Here is a 14,784-nt window from a genome sequence, read left to right as displayed (position 1 = left end):
ACCTGGGCAGAGGGCCGGGTCTGGCTGGCTGCATCCTGGCTCTCTCTGGGCTCCAGCGCCCCTCCTTCCCCGTGCCCTGGGATGCGGACAACAACCCAGCAGGAGCTGAAGCTCTGTGCTTCTCTCTCTTTCTCTCTCTGCCTGCCTCTTGCTCTCTAGCGTGCTCTCTCTCTCTCTCTCTCTCTCTCTCTCTCTCTCTCTCTGTGTGTGTGTGTGTCCCTCCAAAACCCTACCCATCCATCCAAGGCTAACCACCACCACCACCACACCACACCACACCCACCCCAACCAACCATTCTGCCCATCCTCAACTCTATGCAGCTTGCCAAGCATCCTGGGCCCTAGAGGCGCGTGGAGCAGCTCCTTCTGCTTGCGCGTGCTCGCCCTGCTCCACGGAAAGCGGCTGCAATGGAGCAGCTCGTGGGGATCAGCCTCCGGGCCTGTGGCGGCTCCTGGCGTCGCCCACCGACGGTGCATGGGTGGTTCAGTGGTAGAATTCTCGCCTGCCACGCGGGAGGCCCGGGTTCGATTCCCGGCCCATGCAGCTCCTGCTCCCCTTTTGCTTGGGCAGCCCCAGCGGGGCCTGTGCGCGCGCCGCTCCCTCGGCCGCCTCTCTGCCCACGCTTGCACCAGCACTCTTGCCACACGCGCTCCCAAGCCCCACTGGCCGCCGAACCCCGCCTAGCCCAGCGCTTCAGCCCTCGCACCCCTGCCTCCTTCCTAGCCTCTGCCTCTCCTGATACCCACTTCGGGCCCACGCGCTGCACTTCCGGCCGCTGAGCCGCCAAGCCCCGCCGCTTCGCCTCCCCACACCCTGCTCTCACAACCACCGCCATCGTGCCACTGGCCTTGGCACCCTTCCACGACTGCTGGACAGATGCCGGCCCCCGTTTGGGGCTCACGCCCTGGCCCTAGGCTGCTTGGCATGCCAGCCACCAGAACGGACACCCGACTCCAGCCCTGCCACGCGCCCCCACACACCGCCCCCAGTGCCCGGGGCGGGGCCCCTCCCAACCCACTGCGCGCGCCAGGCTCCACGCCTGAGACGCTGCCCTCTCAGTCCCGTCGGCCTGTCGCCCCCGAGACCTGCCCTAAGCGCCTGGGCAGCTCCGCCCTTGCCTTGGAGGCCCTGTGTGGGCACAAGGAGCCTGAGCCGCTACTTGACGCGGGCCGAGCCGCCACAGAGTAGGGCGGAGAACCGCATGCAGGGATCGAGGCGTCAGTCGGGACGCAGAGAGAGCGAGCTCAGAGATGAGGCGGGGATTGGGACGTGCTACCACCTCCGTGGCGCCTGGGGTCCCCGCGACGGGGACCGCACCTGGGGGGTCGGTTCCCTCCCGTGCACAGAGAGCCCACAGTGAAACGCCAGCGTGTGCCGCTCCCCTCTCCTCCACCTTGTCCCCACACACTGGCTGGCTGTCGTCTCGGCTCTCGGGGCTGTCCGCAAGCCCTCTCCCACCTCCTCCCGGAGGAGGAGGCTCCCTCACCTATGGCCAGCCGCCGGCATTGCCCAGGCCTCCAGCTTGCCGGCCCTCTCCAGCCGGCTGGTCTCGCATCTGCATCCTGCATCCTGCATCCTGCATCCTGCATCCTGCATCCCGGGGGGTGGCGGCGGGGAGGGGTGCCAAGTGCAGGGCCCCTCTGGGGCAGCTCCCACGCGTTCAAGCCCCAAGCCCACCTGGGAGCCTGGATCCATCGGCTCACGGTGGGAAAACCAAAGCAATTGCACCCTGGGCTGGTGACTCTCGCCCACGAGGGCATGGCACATGGCACCTGGCCCCTGGCCCAACGGGCAGGGAGAGAAGGCGTGGCCTCTGTGTGTGTGTGTGTGTGTGCCGGGGAGAGTGTGTGCCGGCTTGCCTGGCACAGGCACTGCTGCTGCGACGGAAGCCCGGGCCACTCCCAGGCAGGTGGAGAAGGGCGAGGGCAGGGAGCCCGAGAAGGCATCTTGCTGTGCTGGGGCGAGTTTGCCTTGGGTGGGGGTAGGAGTGCTAGGTCTGCTGAGAGCCAGCGGGGTGTGGGTGTGGGTGTGGGTGTGGGTGTGGGTGTGGGTGTGGGTGTGGGTGTGTGTGCGCGCGCGTGCGCACGCATGCAGAAGCACACGCACTCCTGTGCTTGGTGCCGGTCGCGGTGATCTGGTGACTGAGGACATGAGCCCGAGTGCGTGCAGGCAGCGGCTGTTCCGGGATTGCGGCGTCCTGGGTGTGCGCGTGGACGTGTGTTTGCGCACGCGCGCGCGCGGCCACTTCTAGGTTGGGGGTGTTCTGGCTGCCCAGGAGTGGCGGAGAAAGGCTGGCAGGGGCACTTGGGACTGGGCAGGGGAGGCGCGGGAGCAGGGGGACAGCGAGAAGCCTGGAGGTGGGGAGCGGCCGAAGGTGCTGAGGTGGCGCAGCTGGCGAAAAGGACGTGAGGGCGGCCGCGGAGGCAGAGGCGCAGGGCTTGGGCTTGGGCTTGGGCTTGGGCTTGGGCTTGGGCTTGGGCTGGCGCCGGCAGGGCACGGGCTTGGAGGGTGGGCGTGGCCCCGTTGCACAAGCAGTTGGTTGCGCGCTTGTGCAAAAGTGGGCGGGCTGTGCTGCGGGAGCGGCGGGCTGGCATGTGTGCGCGCGCGCGTGCACCAACAGCCCGGCGAGGAAGAAGAAAGGCTTCCCTGACCGGGAATCGAACCCGGGCCGCGGCGGTGAGAGCGCCGAATCCTAACCACTAGACCACCAGGGAGCGTCGGGCTGCGCGCCTGGCCTGGGCCTCTGCCCGCTGCAGCCGGCGCCTGGCTGCCAATGGGCAGGGCCAGCGCCAGCGGCGGCGGCGGCGGCAGCGCCTGGCCCGCCGCGCTGCTCCCACGGCCAACCCCCGGCTGCCCCGCCCGGGCCAGCCCACCACGGGCCCCCGCCCGCCATCCGCCCTGACCTCCAAAACACACGGCGCGCCTCCGTTCTTGGGCCCCGCGCACGCCCTGCCACGCAGCGCTCAGCCAAGTCCGCCGCACCTGGGCGGCCGGGCGGCCAAGCGCCACGACCCCCGCCTCTGCCAAAAGGTGGGCGCGCTGCGTTGGCCGGGAATCGAACCCGGGTCAACTGCTTGGAAGGCAGCTATGCTCACCACTATACCACCAACGCCTCTCGCCACGGGCGGCCTGGCCACGCGCCGCCCGGCTTGCCCGGAGCGCGCCGCCGCCCGCCGCCCGCCGCCCGCCGCCCCCGTGCCCCGACGGGGCGCCTCGCCCGCACTTGCCCGCTGCCACCCCAAGGCCGCCCGGCGCCCCGCCTGCCAAGCCCAGCACGCCTGCCCGATCCACGCGCGCGCCCTCGCGCATCCACACGCACGCCAGCCGCTTCCCCGTCTGCGCACGCGCCCGCGCCCGCGCCCGCCTCCGCCCAGCGGCTCCACGTCTCCTTACTCCCGGGCCCCTGCCTCCGGATCCAGCGTGGCCCCGGCGGCGCGCGCATCCGTGTCCGCGTCGGCCCTCAGCTGGCTCGTCCAAGCCCTCGTGCACCAGGGGTCCGGCCAGGCGACGGACCGCACCCGCAGGCTCGCTCCCCGGCTCGTCCGCGCCCGCTCAGCCAGCGCACCAAGCCCTGTCGGCGGTGGGCGAGCGGAAGCTCCCGAAAACTCCTCGCGCGCGGCTCGCAGCAGCGACCCCTGGGCGCCCAACACGGGTGCGTGTCCGGGGCCCGCAGGCCACACGGCCCCTGGTGCTCCGCGCGCGGGGGCCGGAGTGCGGGGCCCGGCGTGCGCCGCCTGGCTAAAAAGGGCGGCTTGCCTCCCCGTCGGGGAATCGAACCCCGGTCTCCCGCGTGACAGGCGGGGATACTCACCACTATACTAACGAGGACGGCGGCAGCTACCCTCGGGTCCCCTCGACCCCCTCTGCGCCCTCCCGCACCCGACCCCTGCCCTCCACCGCCCACACACCGGCTCCAGGGACAACCGCCACCCGTCGTCCCCGGTCCCCACAACCTACTGCCTTCACCCGCACGTGGACCCCCGACCCGGGACCACAACATGGTAGCTTCCAGGAGCATAGAACCAACCAACCGGAGGAGCCAGGTGAAGCCAGGGAGGAGGAGGAGGAAGATGAGGAAGAGCAGCAGCAGCAGCAAGAGGAGGGGGAAGAAGAGCCAGCGGAGGGGCACGGGGAGGAAGGAGGAAGAGAACCACCAGGAAAGCCCAGAGGGAGAGGAGGAGGAGGAGGAGGAGGAGGAGGAGGAGGAGGACCGGGACGACCCGGTGGGCGGGGCTGAACGCGGGAGCGGGGGCGGGGGCGGGGCTGGGAGGAGCGGGCGGCCCAGCCCGGCCCACAGCGCTCGGGAGAGGGGCGTCTGCGATGCGTCCCGGGGCGCTGCCGGATGCCCCGTGCGGCCTCCAGAAGCGGGCAGCGGCGCCCTGCAAGCCCCGGCCAGCGGAGCTGCCCCGGGCCCCGCGCGCCCCGCGGCGTGCGCCCTGGCACCGCAGCCCACGGCCCAGGCGGCGCGACCGACCAAGGCCGCAGTCCTGGGCGCGCTCTCCCAGCCAAGGGAACGGCCCCGCGACCCGGCCCGCCGTCAGGATGGCCGAGCGGTCTAAGGCGCTGCGTTCAGGTCGCAGTCTCCCCTGGAGGCGTGGGTTCGAATCCCACTCCTGACAAGCATGCCTTTTTGGCACGCCCAGTCCAGCCTCGCAGCCGTCGTGCAACACGCCGCTGGCCGCTCCGGCTCTCCAGCCGTCGCGAGCGAGACCCCGCCTTGCCGGCCCACACGTGGCACTCCCACAGGGACCCCGCTCCAACTGGCCAGCCGTGCCTTCCGCCCTCTGCCCTCTGCCCACAGCCCCGAGCGCGCAGGCACTCCCGCCCCCCTCTCCCCACGACACCACTCCTCGGGACCCACCTGCCTCCGAGTCTTCCTGGCTCCTCCGCTGCTCTCCCGCCACCCTCTGCCGCTACCTTCCGCACCTTCACGGCCCTCCGCCTCCCAGCCCCAGTCCCCAGATCTCCTCCACCTCTCTCCGCCACCTGCCAGCCCCAGAGCGCTGAACCGACAGGCGGCACGCCCAGAGTCCTCCCGAGCGTCCCCGAAACACCTGTCTGCAGCCAGCCCACCCAGAGCAGAGCCCTTCGGCCGCGTCCCACCTCCTCGCCCTCGCCGCGCACCCCCTCCTGCCTGCCTACCTGCCTGCCTGCTCGGGACAGCGCGCTGCCCGGGATCCTGCTCCTCGGAGCCCTTTGCTGACGCCGTGCTCCCGCCTCTCTCGGCCTCAGCACAGCTGCCTCAGGAGGCACAGAGCCCACCAGTCGGGAAAACCACCCGGGGCAGTGGGTGGTGGCTGGCCGAAGGCCCAGGCACCCTGCGGTCACCCAGCTGCACCCGTTGGCTCTCCTCCACGACCAACCAACCCGCCGAGCGACCGACCGCCTCCCCACGGGCGGGTGGGGGGGGTGGGGCTCCATGGGCAGGCCCACCCCACCCAGCGTGGCGGCGCCTCCCACCCTCCGGCCGGCCACCCACCTTCAGCCGGTGCTCCTGTTGCAGCCGTGGCTCACACCCCAGCCCACCAACACAGGCCCCGCCCCGAGTCACCTGCTCTGACGGGGACCTGGGCAGAGGGCCGGGTCTGGCTGGCTGCATCCTGGCTCTCTCTGGGCTCCAGCGCCCCTCCTTCCCCGTGCCCTGGGATGCGGACAACAACCCAGCAGGAGCTGAAGCTCTGTGCTTCTCTCTCTTTCTCTCTCTGCCTGCCTCTTGCTCTCTAGCGTGCTCTCTCTCTCTCTCTCTCTCTCTCTCTCTCTCTCTCTGTGTGTGTGTGTGTCCCTCCAAAACCCTACCCATCCATCCAAGGCTAACCACCACCACCACCACACCACACCACACCCACCCCAACCAACCATTCTGCCCATCCTCAACTCTATGCAGCTTGCCAAGCATCCTGGGCCCTAGAGGCGCGTGGAGCAGCTCCTTCTGCTTGCGCGTGCTCGCCCTGCTCCACGGAAAGCGGCTGCAATGGAGCAGCTCGTGGGGATCAGCCTCCGGGCCTGTGGCGGCTCCTGGCGTCGCCCACCGACGGTGCATGGGTGGTTCAGTGGTAGAATTCTCGCCTGCCACGCGGGAGGCCCGGGTTCAATTCCCGGCCCATGCAGCTCCTGCTCCCCTTTTGCTTGGGCAGCCCCAGCGGGGCCTGTGCGCGCGCCGCTCCCTCGGCCGCCTCTCTGCCCACGCTTGCACCAGCACTCTTGCCACACGCGCTCCCAAGCCCCACTGGCCGCCGAACCCCGCCTAGCCCAGCGCTTCAGCCCTCGCACCCCTGCCTCCTTCCTAGCCTCTGCCTCTCCTGATACCCACTTCGGGCCCACGCGCTGCACTTCCGGCCGCTGAGCCGCCAAGCCCCGCCGCTTCGCCTCCCCACACCCTGCTCTCACAACCACCGCCATCGTGCCACTGGCCTTGGCACCCTTCCACGACTGCTGGACAGATGCCGGCCCCCGTTTGGGGCTCACGCCCTGGCCCTAGGCTGCTTGGCATGCCAGCCACCAGAACGGACACCCGACTCCAGCCCTGCCACGCGCCCCCACACACCGCCCCCAGTGCCCGGGGCGGGGCCCCTCCCAACCCACTGCGCGCGCCAGGCTCCACGCCTGAGACGCTGCCCTCTCAGTCCCGTCGGCCTGTCGCCCCCGAGACCTGCCCTAAGCGCCTGGGCAGCTCCGCCCTTGCCTTGGAGGCCCTGTGTGGGCACAAGGAGCCTGAGCCGCTACTTGACGCGGGCCGAGCCGCCACAGAGTAGGGCGGAGAACCGCATGCAGGGATCGAGGCGTCAGTCGGGACGCAGAGAGAGCGAGCTCAGAGATGAGGCGGGGATTGGGACGTGCTACCACCTCCGTGGCGCCTGGGGTCCCCGCGACGGGGACCGCACCTGGGGGGTCGGTTCCCTCCCGTGCACAGAGAGCCCACAGTGAAACGCCAGCGTGTGCCGCTCCCCTCTCCTCCACCTTGTCCCCACACACTGGCTGGCTGTCGTCTCGGCTCTCGGGGCTGTCCGCAAGCCCTCTCCCACCTCCTCCCGGAGGAGGAGGCTCCCTCACCTATGGCCAGCCGCCGGCATTGCCCAGGCCTCCAGCTTGCCGGCCCTCTCCAGCCGGCTGGTCTCGCATCTGCATCCTGCATCCTGCATCCTGCATCCTGCATCCTGCATCCCGGGGGGTGGCGGCGGGGAGGGGTGCCAAGTGCAGGGCCCCTCTGGGGCAGCTCCCACGCGTTCAAGCCCCAAGCCCACCTGGGAGCCTGGATCCATCGGCTCACGGTGGGAAAACCAAAGCAATTGCACCCTGGGCTGGTGACTCTCGCCCACGAGGGCATGGCACATGGCACCTGGCCCCTGGCCCAACGGGCAGGGAGAGAAGGCGTGGCCTCTGTGTGTGTGTGTGTGTGTGCCGGGGAGAGTGTGTGCCGGCTTGCCTGGCACAGGCACTGCTGCTGCGACGGAAGCCCGGGCCACTCCCAGGCAGGTGGAGAAGGGCGAGGGCAGGGAGCCCGAGAAGGCATCTTGCTGTGCTGGGGCGAGTTTGCCTTGGGTGGGGGTAGGAGTGCTAGGTCTGCTGAGAGCCAGCGGGGTGTGGGTGTGGGTGTGGGTGTGGGTGTGGGTGTGGGTGTGTGTGCGCGCGCGTGCGCACGCATGCAGAAGCACACGCACTCCTGTGCTTGGTGCCGGTCGCGGTGATCTGGTGACTGAGGACATGAGCCCGAGTGCGTGCAGGCAGCGGCTGTTCCGGGATTGCGGCGTCCTGGGTGTGCGCGTGGACGTGTGTTTGCGCACGCGCGCGCGCGGCCACTTCTAGGTTGGGGGTGTTCTGGCTGCCCAGGAGTGGCGGAGAAAGGCTGGCAGGGGCACTTGGGACTGGGCAGGGGAGGCGCGGGAGCAGGGGGACAGCGAGAAGCCTGGAGGTGGGGAGCGGCCGAAGGTGCTGAGGTGGCGCAGCTGGCGAAAAGGACGTGAGGGCGGCCGCGGAGGCAGAGGCGCAGGGCTTGGGCTTGGGCTTGGGCTTGGGCTTGGGCTTGGGCTTGGGCTGGCGCCGGCAGGGCACGGGCTTGGAGGGTGGGCGTGGCCCCGTTGCACAAGCAGTTGGTTGCGCGCTTGTGCAAAAGTGGGCGGGCTGTGCTGCGGGAGCGGCGGGCTGGCATGTGTGCGCGCGCGCGTGCACCAACAGCCCGGCGAGGAAGAAGAAAGGCTTCCCTGACCGGGAATCGAACCCGGGCCGCGGCGGTGAGAGCGCCGAATCCTAACCACTAGACCACCAGGGAGCGTCGGGCTGCGCGCCTGGCCTGGGCCTCTGCCCGCTGCAGCCGGCGCCTGGCTGCCAATGGGCAGGGCCAGCGCCAGCGGCGGCGGCGGCGGCAGCGCCTGGCCCGCCGCGCTGCTCCCACGGCCAACCCCCGGCTGCCCCGCCCGGGCCAGCCCACCACGGGCCCCCGCCCGCCATCCGCCCTGACCTCCAAAACACACGGCGCGCCTCCGTTCTTGGGCCCCGCGCACGCCCTGCCACGCAGCGCTCAGCCAAGTCCGCCGCACCTGGGCGGCCGGGCGGCCAAGCGCCACGACCCCCGCCTCTGCCAAAAGGTGGGCGCGCTGCGTTGGCCGGGAATCGAACCCGGGTCAACTGCTTGGAAGGCAGCTATGCTCACCACTATACCACCAACGCCTCTCGCCACGGGCGGCCTGGCCACGCGCCGCCCGGCTTGCCCGGAGCGCGCCGCCGCCCGCCGCCCGCCGCCCGCCGCCCCCGTGCCCCGACGGGGCGCCTCGCCCGCACTTGCCCGCTGCCACCCCAAGGCCGCCCGGCGCCCCGCCTGCCAAGCCCAGCACGCCTGCCCGATCCACGCGCGCGCCCTCGCGCATCCACACGCACGCCAGCCGCTTCCCCGTCTGCGCACGCGCCCGCGCCCGCGCCCGCCTCCGCCCAGCGGCTCCACGTCTCCTTACTCCCGGGCCCCTGCCTCCGGATCCAGCGTGGCCCCGGCGGCGCGCGCATCCGTGTCCGCGTCGGCCCTCAGCTGGCTCGTCCAAGCCCTCGTGCACCAGGGGTCCGGCCAGGCGACGGACCGCACCCGCAGGCTCGCTCCCCGGCTCGTCCGCGCCCGCTCAGCCAGCGCACCAAGCCCTGTCGGCGGTGGGCGAGCGGAAGCTCCCGAAAACTCCTCGCGCGCGGCTCGCAGCAGCGACCCCTGGGCGCCCAACACGGGTGCGTGTCCGGGGGCCCGCAGGCCACACGGCCCCTGGTGCTCCGCGCGCGGGGGCCGGAGTGCGGGGCCCGGCGTGCGCCGCCTGGCTAAAAAGGGCGGCTTGCCTCCCCGTCGGGGAATCGAACCCCGGTCTCCCGCGTGACAGGCGGGGATACTCACCACTATACTAACGAGGACGGCGGCAGCTACCCTCGGGTCCCCTCGACCCCCTCTGCGCCCTCCCGCACCCGACCCCTGCCCTCCACCGCCCACACACCGGCTCCAGGGACAACCGCCACCCGTCGTCCCCGGTCCCCACAACCTACTGCCTTCACCCGCACGTGGACCCCCGACCCGGGACCACAACATGGTAGCTTCCAGGAGCATAGAACCAACCAACCGGAGGAGCCAGGTGAAGCCAGGGAGGAGGAGGAGGAAGATGAGGAAGAGCAGCAGCAGCAGCAAGAGGAGGGGGAAGAAGAGCCAGCGGAGGGGCACGGGGAGGAAGGAGGAAGAGAACCACCAGGAAAGCCCAGAGGGAGAGGAGGAGGAGGAGGAGGAGGAGGAGGAGGAGGAGGACCGGGACGACCCGGTGGGCGGGGCTGAACGCGGGAGCGGGGGCGGGGGCGGGGCTGGGAGGAGCGGGCGGCCCAGCCCGGCCCACAGCGCTCGGGAGAGGGGCGTCTGCGATGCGTCCCGGGGCGCTGCCGGATGCCCCGTGCGGCCTCCAGAAGCGGGCAGCGGCGCCCTGCAAGCCCCGGCCAGCGGAGCTGCCCCGGGCCCCGCGCGCCCCGCGGCGTGCGCCCTGGCACCGCAGCCCACGGCCCAGGCGGCGCGACCGACCAAGGCCGCAGTCCTGGCGCGCTCTCCCAGCCAAGGGAACGGCCCCGCGACCCGGGCCCGCCGTCAGGATGGCCGAGCGGTCTAAGGCGCTGCGTTCAGGTCGCAGTCTCCCCTGGAGGCGTGGGTTCGAATCCCACTCCTGACAAGCATGCCTTTTTGGCACGCCCAGTCCAGCCTCGCAGCCGTCGTGCAACACGCCGCTGCCGCTCCGGCTCTCCAGCCGTCGCGAGCGAGACCCCGCCTTGCCGGCCCACACGTGGCACTCCCACAGGGACCCCCGCTCCAACTGGCCAGCCGTGCCTTCCGCCCTCTGCCCTCTGCCCACAGCCCCGAGCGCGCAGGCACTCCCGCCCCCCTCTCCCCACGACACCACTCCTCGGACCCACCTGCCTCCGAGTCTTCCTGGCTCCTCCGCTGCTCTCCCGCCACCCTCTGCCGCTACCTTCCGCACCTTCACGGCCCTCCGCCTCCCAAGCCCCAGTCCCCAGATCTCCTCCACCTCTCTCCGCCACCTGCCAGCCCCAGAGCGCTGAACCGACAGGCGGCACGCCCAGAGTCCTCCCGAGCGTCCCCGAAACACCTGTCTGCAGCCAGCCCACCCAGAGCAGAGCCCTTCGGCCGCGTCCCACCTCCTCGCCCTCGCCGCGCACACCCCCTCCTGCCTGCCTACCTGCCTGCCTGCTCGGGACAGCGCGCTGCCCGGGATCCTGCTCCTCGGAGCCCTTTGCTGACGCCGTGCTCCCCGCCTCTCTCGGCCTCAGCACAGCTGCCTCAGGAGGCACAGAGCCCACCAGTCGGGAAAACCACCCGGGGCAGTGGGTGGTGGCTGGCCGAAGGCCCAGGCACCCTGCGGTCACCCAGCTGCACCCGTTGGCTCTCCTCCACGACCAACCAACCGCCGAGCGACCGACCGCCTCCCCACGGGCGGGTGGGGGGGGTGGGGCTCCATGGGCAGGCCCACCCCACCCAGCGTGGCGGCGCCTCCCACCCTCCGGCCGGCCACCCACCTTCAGCCGGTGCTCCTGTTGCAGCCGTGGCTCACACCCCAGCCCACCAACACAGGCCCCGCCCCGAGTCACCTGCTCTGACGGGGACCTGGGCAGAGGGCCGGGTCTGGCTGGCTGCATCCTGGCTCTCTCTGGGCTCCAGCGCCCCTCCTTCCCCGTGCCCTGGGATGCGGACAACAACCCAGCAGGAGCTGAAGCTCTGTGCTTCTCTCTCTTTCTCTCTCTGCCTGCCTCTTGCTCTCTAGCGTGCTCTCTCTCTCTCTCTCTCTCTCTCTCTCTCTCTGTGTGTGTGTGTGTCCCTCCAAAACCCCTACCCATCCATCCAAGGCTAACCACCCACCACCACCACACCACACCACACCCACCCAACCAACCATTCTGCCCATCCTAACTCTATGCAGCTTGCCAAGCATCCTGGGCCCTAGAGGCGCGTGGAGCAGCTCCTTCTGCTTGCGCGTGCTCGCCCTGCTCCACGGAAAGCGGCTGCAATGGAGCAGCTCGTGGGGATCAGCCTCCGGGCCTGTGGCGGCTCCTGGCGTCGCCCACCGACGGTGCATGGGTGGTTCAGTGGTAGAATTCTCCGCCTGCCACGCGGGAGGCCCGGGTTCGATTCCCGGCCCATGCAGCTCCTGCTCCCCTTTTGCTTGGGCAGCCCCAGCGGGGCCTGTGCGCGCGCCGCTCCCTCGGCCGCCTCTCTGCCCACGCTTGCACCAGCACTCTTGCCACACGCGCTCCCAAGCCCCACTGGCCGCCGAACCCCGCCTAGCCCAGCGCTTCAGCCCTCGCACCCCTGCCTCCTTCCTAGCCTCTGCCTCTCCTGATACCCACTTCGGGCCCACGCGCTGCACTTCCGGCCGCTGAGCCGCCAAGCCCCGCCGCTTCGCCTCCCCACACCCTGCTCTCACAACCACCGCCATCGTGCCACTGGCCTTGGCACCCTTCCACGACTGCTGGACAGATGCCGGCCCCCGTTTGGGGCTCACGCCCTGGCCCTAGGCTGCTTGGCATGCCAGCCACCAGAACGGACACCCGACTCCAGCCCTGCCACGCGCCCCCACACACCGCCCCCAGTGCCCGGGGCGGGGCCCCTCCCAACCCACTGCGCGCGCCAGGCTCCACGCCTGAGACGCTGCCCTCTCAGTCCCGTCGGCCTGTCGCCCCCGAGACCTGCCCTAAGCGCCTGGGCAGCTCCGCCCTTGCCTTGGAGGCCCTGTGTGGGCACAAGGAGCCTGAGCCGCTACTTGACGCGGGCCGAGCCGCCACAGAGTAGGGCGGAGAACCGCATGCAGGGATCGAGGCGTCAGTCGGGACGCAGAGAGAGCGAGCTCAGAGATGAGGCGGGGATTGGGACGTGCTACCACCTCCGTGGCGCCTGGGGTCCCCGCGACGGGGACCGCACCTGGGGGGTCGGTTCCCTCCCGTGCACAGAGAGCCCACAGTGAAACGCCAGCGTGTGCCGCTCCCCTCTCCTTCCACCTTGTCCCCACACACTGGCTGGCTGTCGTCTCGGCTCTCGGGGCTGTCCGCAAGCCCTCTCCCACCTCCTCCCGGAGGAGGAGGCTCCCTCACCTATGGCCAGCCGCCGGCATTGCCCAGGCCTCCAGCTTGCCGGCCCTCTCCAGCCGGCTGGTCTCGCATCTGCATCCTGCATCCTGCATCCTGCATCCTGCATCCTGCATCCCGGGGGGTGGCGGCGGGGAGGGGTGCCAAGTGCAGGGCCCCTCTGGGCAGCTCCCACGCGTTCAAGCCCCAAGCCCACCTGGGAGCCTGGATCCATCGGCTCACGGTGGGAAAACCAAAAGCAATTGCACCCTGGGCTGGTGACTCTCGCCCACGAGGGCATGGCACATGGCACCTGGCCCCTGGCCCAACGGGCAGGGAGAGAAGGCGTGGCCTCTGTGTGTGTGTGTGTGTGTGCCGGGGAGAGTGTGTGCCGGCTTGCCTGGCACAGGCACTGCTGCTGCGACGGAAGCCCGGGCCACTCCCAGGCAGGTGGAGAAGGGCGAGGGCAGGGAGCCCGAGAAGGCATCTTGCTGTGCTGGGGCGAGTTTGCCTTGGGTGGGGGTAGGAGTGCTAGGTCTGCTGAGAGCCAGCGGGGTGTGGGTGTGGGTGTGGGTGTGGGTGTGGGTGTGGGTGTGGGTGTGTGTGTGTGTGCGCGCGCGTGCGCACGCATGCAGAAGCACACGCACTCCTGTGCTTGGTGCCGGTCGCGGTGATCTGGTGACTGAGGACATGAGCCCGAGTGCGTGCAGGCAGCGGCTGTTCCGGGATTGCGGCGTCCTGGGTGTGCGCGTGGACGTGTGTTTGCGCACGCGCGCGCGCGGCCACTTCTAGGTTGGGGGTGTTCTGGCTGCCCAGGAGTGGCGGAGAAAGGCTGGCAGGGGCACTTGGGACTGGGCAGGGGAGGCGCGGGAGCAGGGGGACAGCGAGAAGCCTGGAGGTGGGGAGCGGCCGAAGGTGCTGAGGTGGCGCAGCTGGCGAAAAGGACGTGAGGGCGGCCGCGGAGGCAGAGGCGCAGGGCTTGGGCTTGGGCTTGGGCTTGGGCTTGGGCTTGGGCTTGGGCTGGCGCCGGCAGGGCACGGGCTTGGAGGGTGGGCGTGGCCCCCGTTGCACAAGCAGTTGGTTGCGCGCTTGTGCAAAAGTGGGCGGGCTGTGCTGCGGGAGCGGCGGGCTGGCATGTGTGCGCGCGCGCGTGCACCAACAGCCCGGCGAGGAAGAAGAAAGGCTTCCCTGACCGGGAATCGAACCCGGGCCGCGGCGGTGAGAGCGCCGAATCCTAACCACTAGACCACCAGGGAGCGTCGGGCTGCGCGCCTGGCCTGGGCCTCTGCCCGCTGCAGCCGGCGCCTGGCTGCCAATGGGCAGGGCCAGCGCCAGCGGCGGCGGCGGCGGCAGCGCCTGGCCCGCCGCGCTGCTCCCACGGCCAACCCCCGGCTGCCCCGCCCGGGCCAGCCCACCACGGGCCCCCGCCCGCCATCCGCCCTGACCTCCAAAACACACGGCGCGCCTCCGTTCTTGGGCCCCGCGCACGCCCTGCCACGCAGCGCTCAGCCAAGTCCGCCGCACCTGGGCGGCCGGGGCGGCCAAGCGCCACGACCCCCGCCTCTGCCAAAAGGTGGGCGCGCTGCGTTGGCCGGGAATCGAACCCGGGTCAACTGCTTGGAAGGCAGCTATGCTCACCACTATACCACCAACGCCTCTCGCCACGGGCGGCCTGGCCACGCGCCGCCCGGCTTGCCCGGAGCGCGCCGCCGCCCGCCGCCCGCCGCCCGCCGCCCCCGTGCCCCGACGGGGCGCCTCGCCCGCACTTGCCCGCTGCCACCCCAAGGCCGCCCGGCGCCCCGCCTGCCAAGCCCAGCACGCCTGCCCGATCCACGCGCGCGCCCTCGCGCATCCACACGCACGCCAGCCGCTTCCCCGTCTGCGCACGCGCCCGCGCCCGCGCCCGCCTCCGCCCAGCGGCTCCACGTCTCCTTACTCCCGGGCCCCTGCCTCCGGATCCAGCGTGGCCCCGGCGGCGCGCGCATCCGTGTCCGCGTCGGCCCTCAGCTGGCTCGTCCAAGCCCTCGTGCACCAGGGGTCCGGCCAGGCGACGGACCGCACCCGCAGGCTCGCTCCCCGGCTCGTCCGCGCCCGCTCAGCCAGCGCACCAAGCCCTGTCGGCGGTGGGCGAGCGGAAGCTCCCGAAAACTCCTCGCGCGCGGCTCGCAGCAGCGACCCCTGGGCGCCCAACACGGGTGCGTGTCCGG

At 71.2% G+C, this 14,784-nt stretch overlaps 1 protein-coding gene and 11 non-coding genes across 12 annotated transcripts in view; 3 read left to right on the top strand and 9 right to left on the bottom strand.

Moving 5' to 3' along the window:
- The first annotated feature begins 473 nt into the window (after positions 1-473).
- On the top strand, positions 474-544 carry TRNAG-GCC (transfer RNA glycine (anticodon GCC)). The gene has a single exon. It is a non-coding gene; the product is annotated as a tRNA-Gly (tRNA).
- A 2,099-nt stretch (positions 545-2,643) lies between these two features.
- On the bottom strand, positions 2,644-2,715 carry TRNAE-CUC (transfer RNA glutamic acid (anticodon CUC)). Its single transcript has one exon. It is a non-coding gene; the product is annotated as a tRNA-Glu (tRNA).
- A 326-nt stretch (positions 2,716-3,041) lies between these two features.
- Positions 3,042-3,113, bottom strand: TRNAG-UCC (transfer RNA glycine (anticodon UCC)). Its single transcript has one exon. It is a non-coding gene; the product is annotated as a tRNA-Gly (tRNA).
- Positions 3,114-3,757: 644 nt separating this feature from the next.
- Positions 3,758-3,829, bottom strand: TRNAD-GUC (transfer RNA aspartic acid (anticodon GUC)). The gene has a single exon. It is a non-coding gene; the product is annotated as a tRNA-Asp (tRNA).
- A 708-nt stretch (positions 3,830-4,537) lies between these two features.
- TRNAL-CAG (transfer RNA leucine (anticodon CAG)) lies at positions 4,538-4,620 on the top strand. Its single transcript has one exon. It is a non-coding gene; the product is annotated as a tRNA-Leu (tRNA).
- Positions 4,621-8,195: 3,575 nt separating this feature from the next.
- Positions 8,196-8,267, bottom strand: TRNAE-CUC (transfer RNA glutamic acid (anticodon CUC)). The gene has a single exon. It is a non-coding gene; the product is annotated as a tRNA-Glu (tRNA).
- Positions 8,268-8,593: 326 nt separating this feature from the next.
- On the bottom strand, positions 8,594-8,665 carry TRNAG-UCC (transfer RNA glycine (anticodon UCC)). Its single transcript has one exon. It is a non-coding gene; the product is annotated as a tRNA-Gly (tRNA).
- A 645-nt stretch (positions 8,666-9,310) lies between these two features.
- On the bottom strand, positions 9,311-9,382 carry TRNAD-GUC (transfer RNA aspartic acid (anticodon GUC)). The gene has a single exon. It is a non-coding gene; the product is annotated as a tRNA-Asp (tRNA).
- A 708-nt stretch (positions 9,383-10,090) lies between these two features.
- TRNAL-CAG (transfer RNA leucine (anticodon CAG)) lies at positions 10,091-10,173 on the top strand. The gene has a single exon. It is a non-coding gene; the product is annotated as a tRNA-Leu (tRNA).
- A 3,588-nt stretch (positions 10,174-13,761) lies between these two features.
- TRNAE-CUC (transfer RNA glutamic acid (anticodon CUC)) lies at positions 13,762-13,833 on the bottom strand. Its single transcript has one exon. It is a non-coding gene; the product is annotated as a tRNA-Glu (tRNA).
- A 327-nt stretch (positions 13,834-14,160) lies between these two features.
- On the bottom strand, positions 14,161-14,232 carry TRNAG-UCC (transfer RNA glycine (anticodon UCC)). The gene has a single exon. It is a non-coding gene; the product is annotated as a tRNA-Gly (tRNA).
- Positions 14,233-14,509: 277 nt separating this feature from the next.
- LOC133759252 (low affinity immunoglobulin gamma Fc region receptor III-B-like) overlaps positions 14,510-14,784 on the bottom strand; it is a 2,003-nt gene continuing 1,728 nt past the window's right edge. Inside the window, exon 4 of the mRNA XM_062190189.1 lies at positions 14,510-14,691. Within this exon, the coding sequence (XP_062046173.1) occupies positions 14,510-14,691 (182 nt within the window). The remainder of the gene's footprint in view (positions 14,692-14,784) is intronic.

This window comes from Lepus europaeus, chromosome 5 (genome assembly GCF_033115175.1).
Source record: "Lepus europaeus isolate LE1 chromosome 5, mLepTim1.pri, whole genome shotgun sequence".
In the NCBI taxonomy this organism is placed as follows: Eukaryota; Metazoa; Chordata; class Mammalia; order Lagomorpha; family Leporidae; genus Lepus; species Lepus europaeus.
The sequence above is the reverse complement of the archived record's forward strand: the minus strand, read 5'-3'. Positions and strand labels throughout refer to the sequence as shown.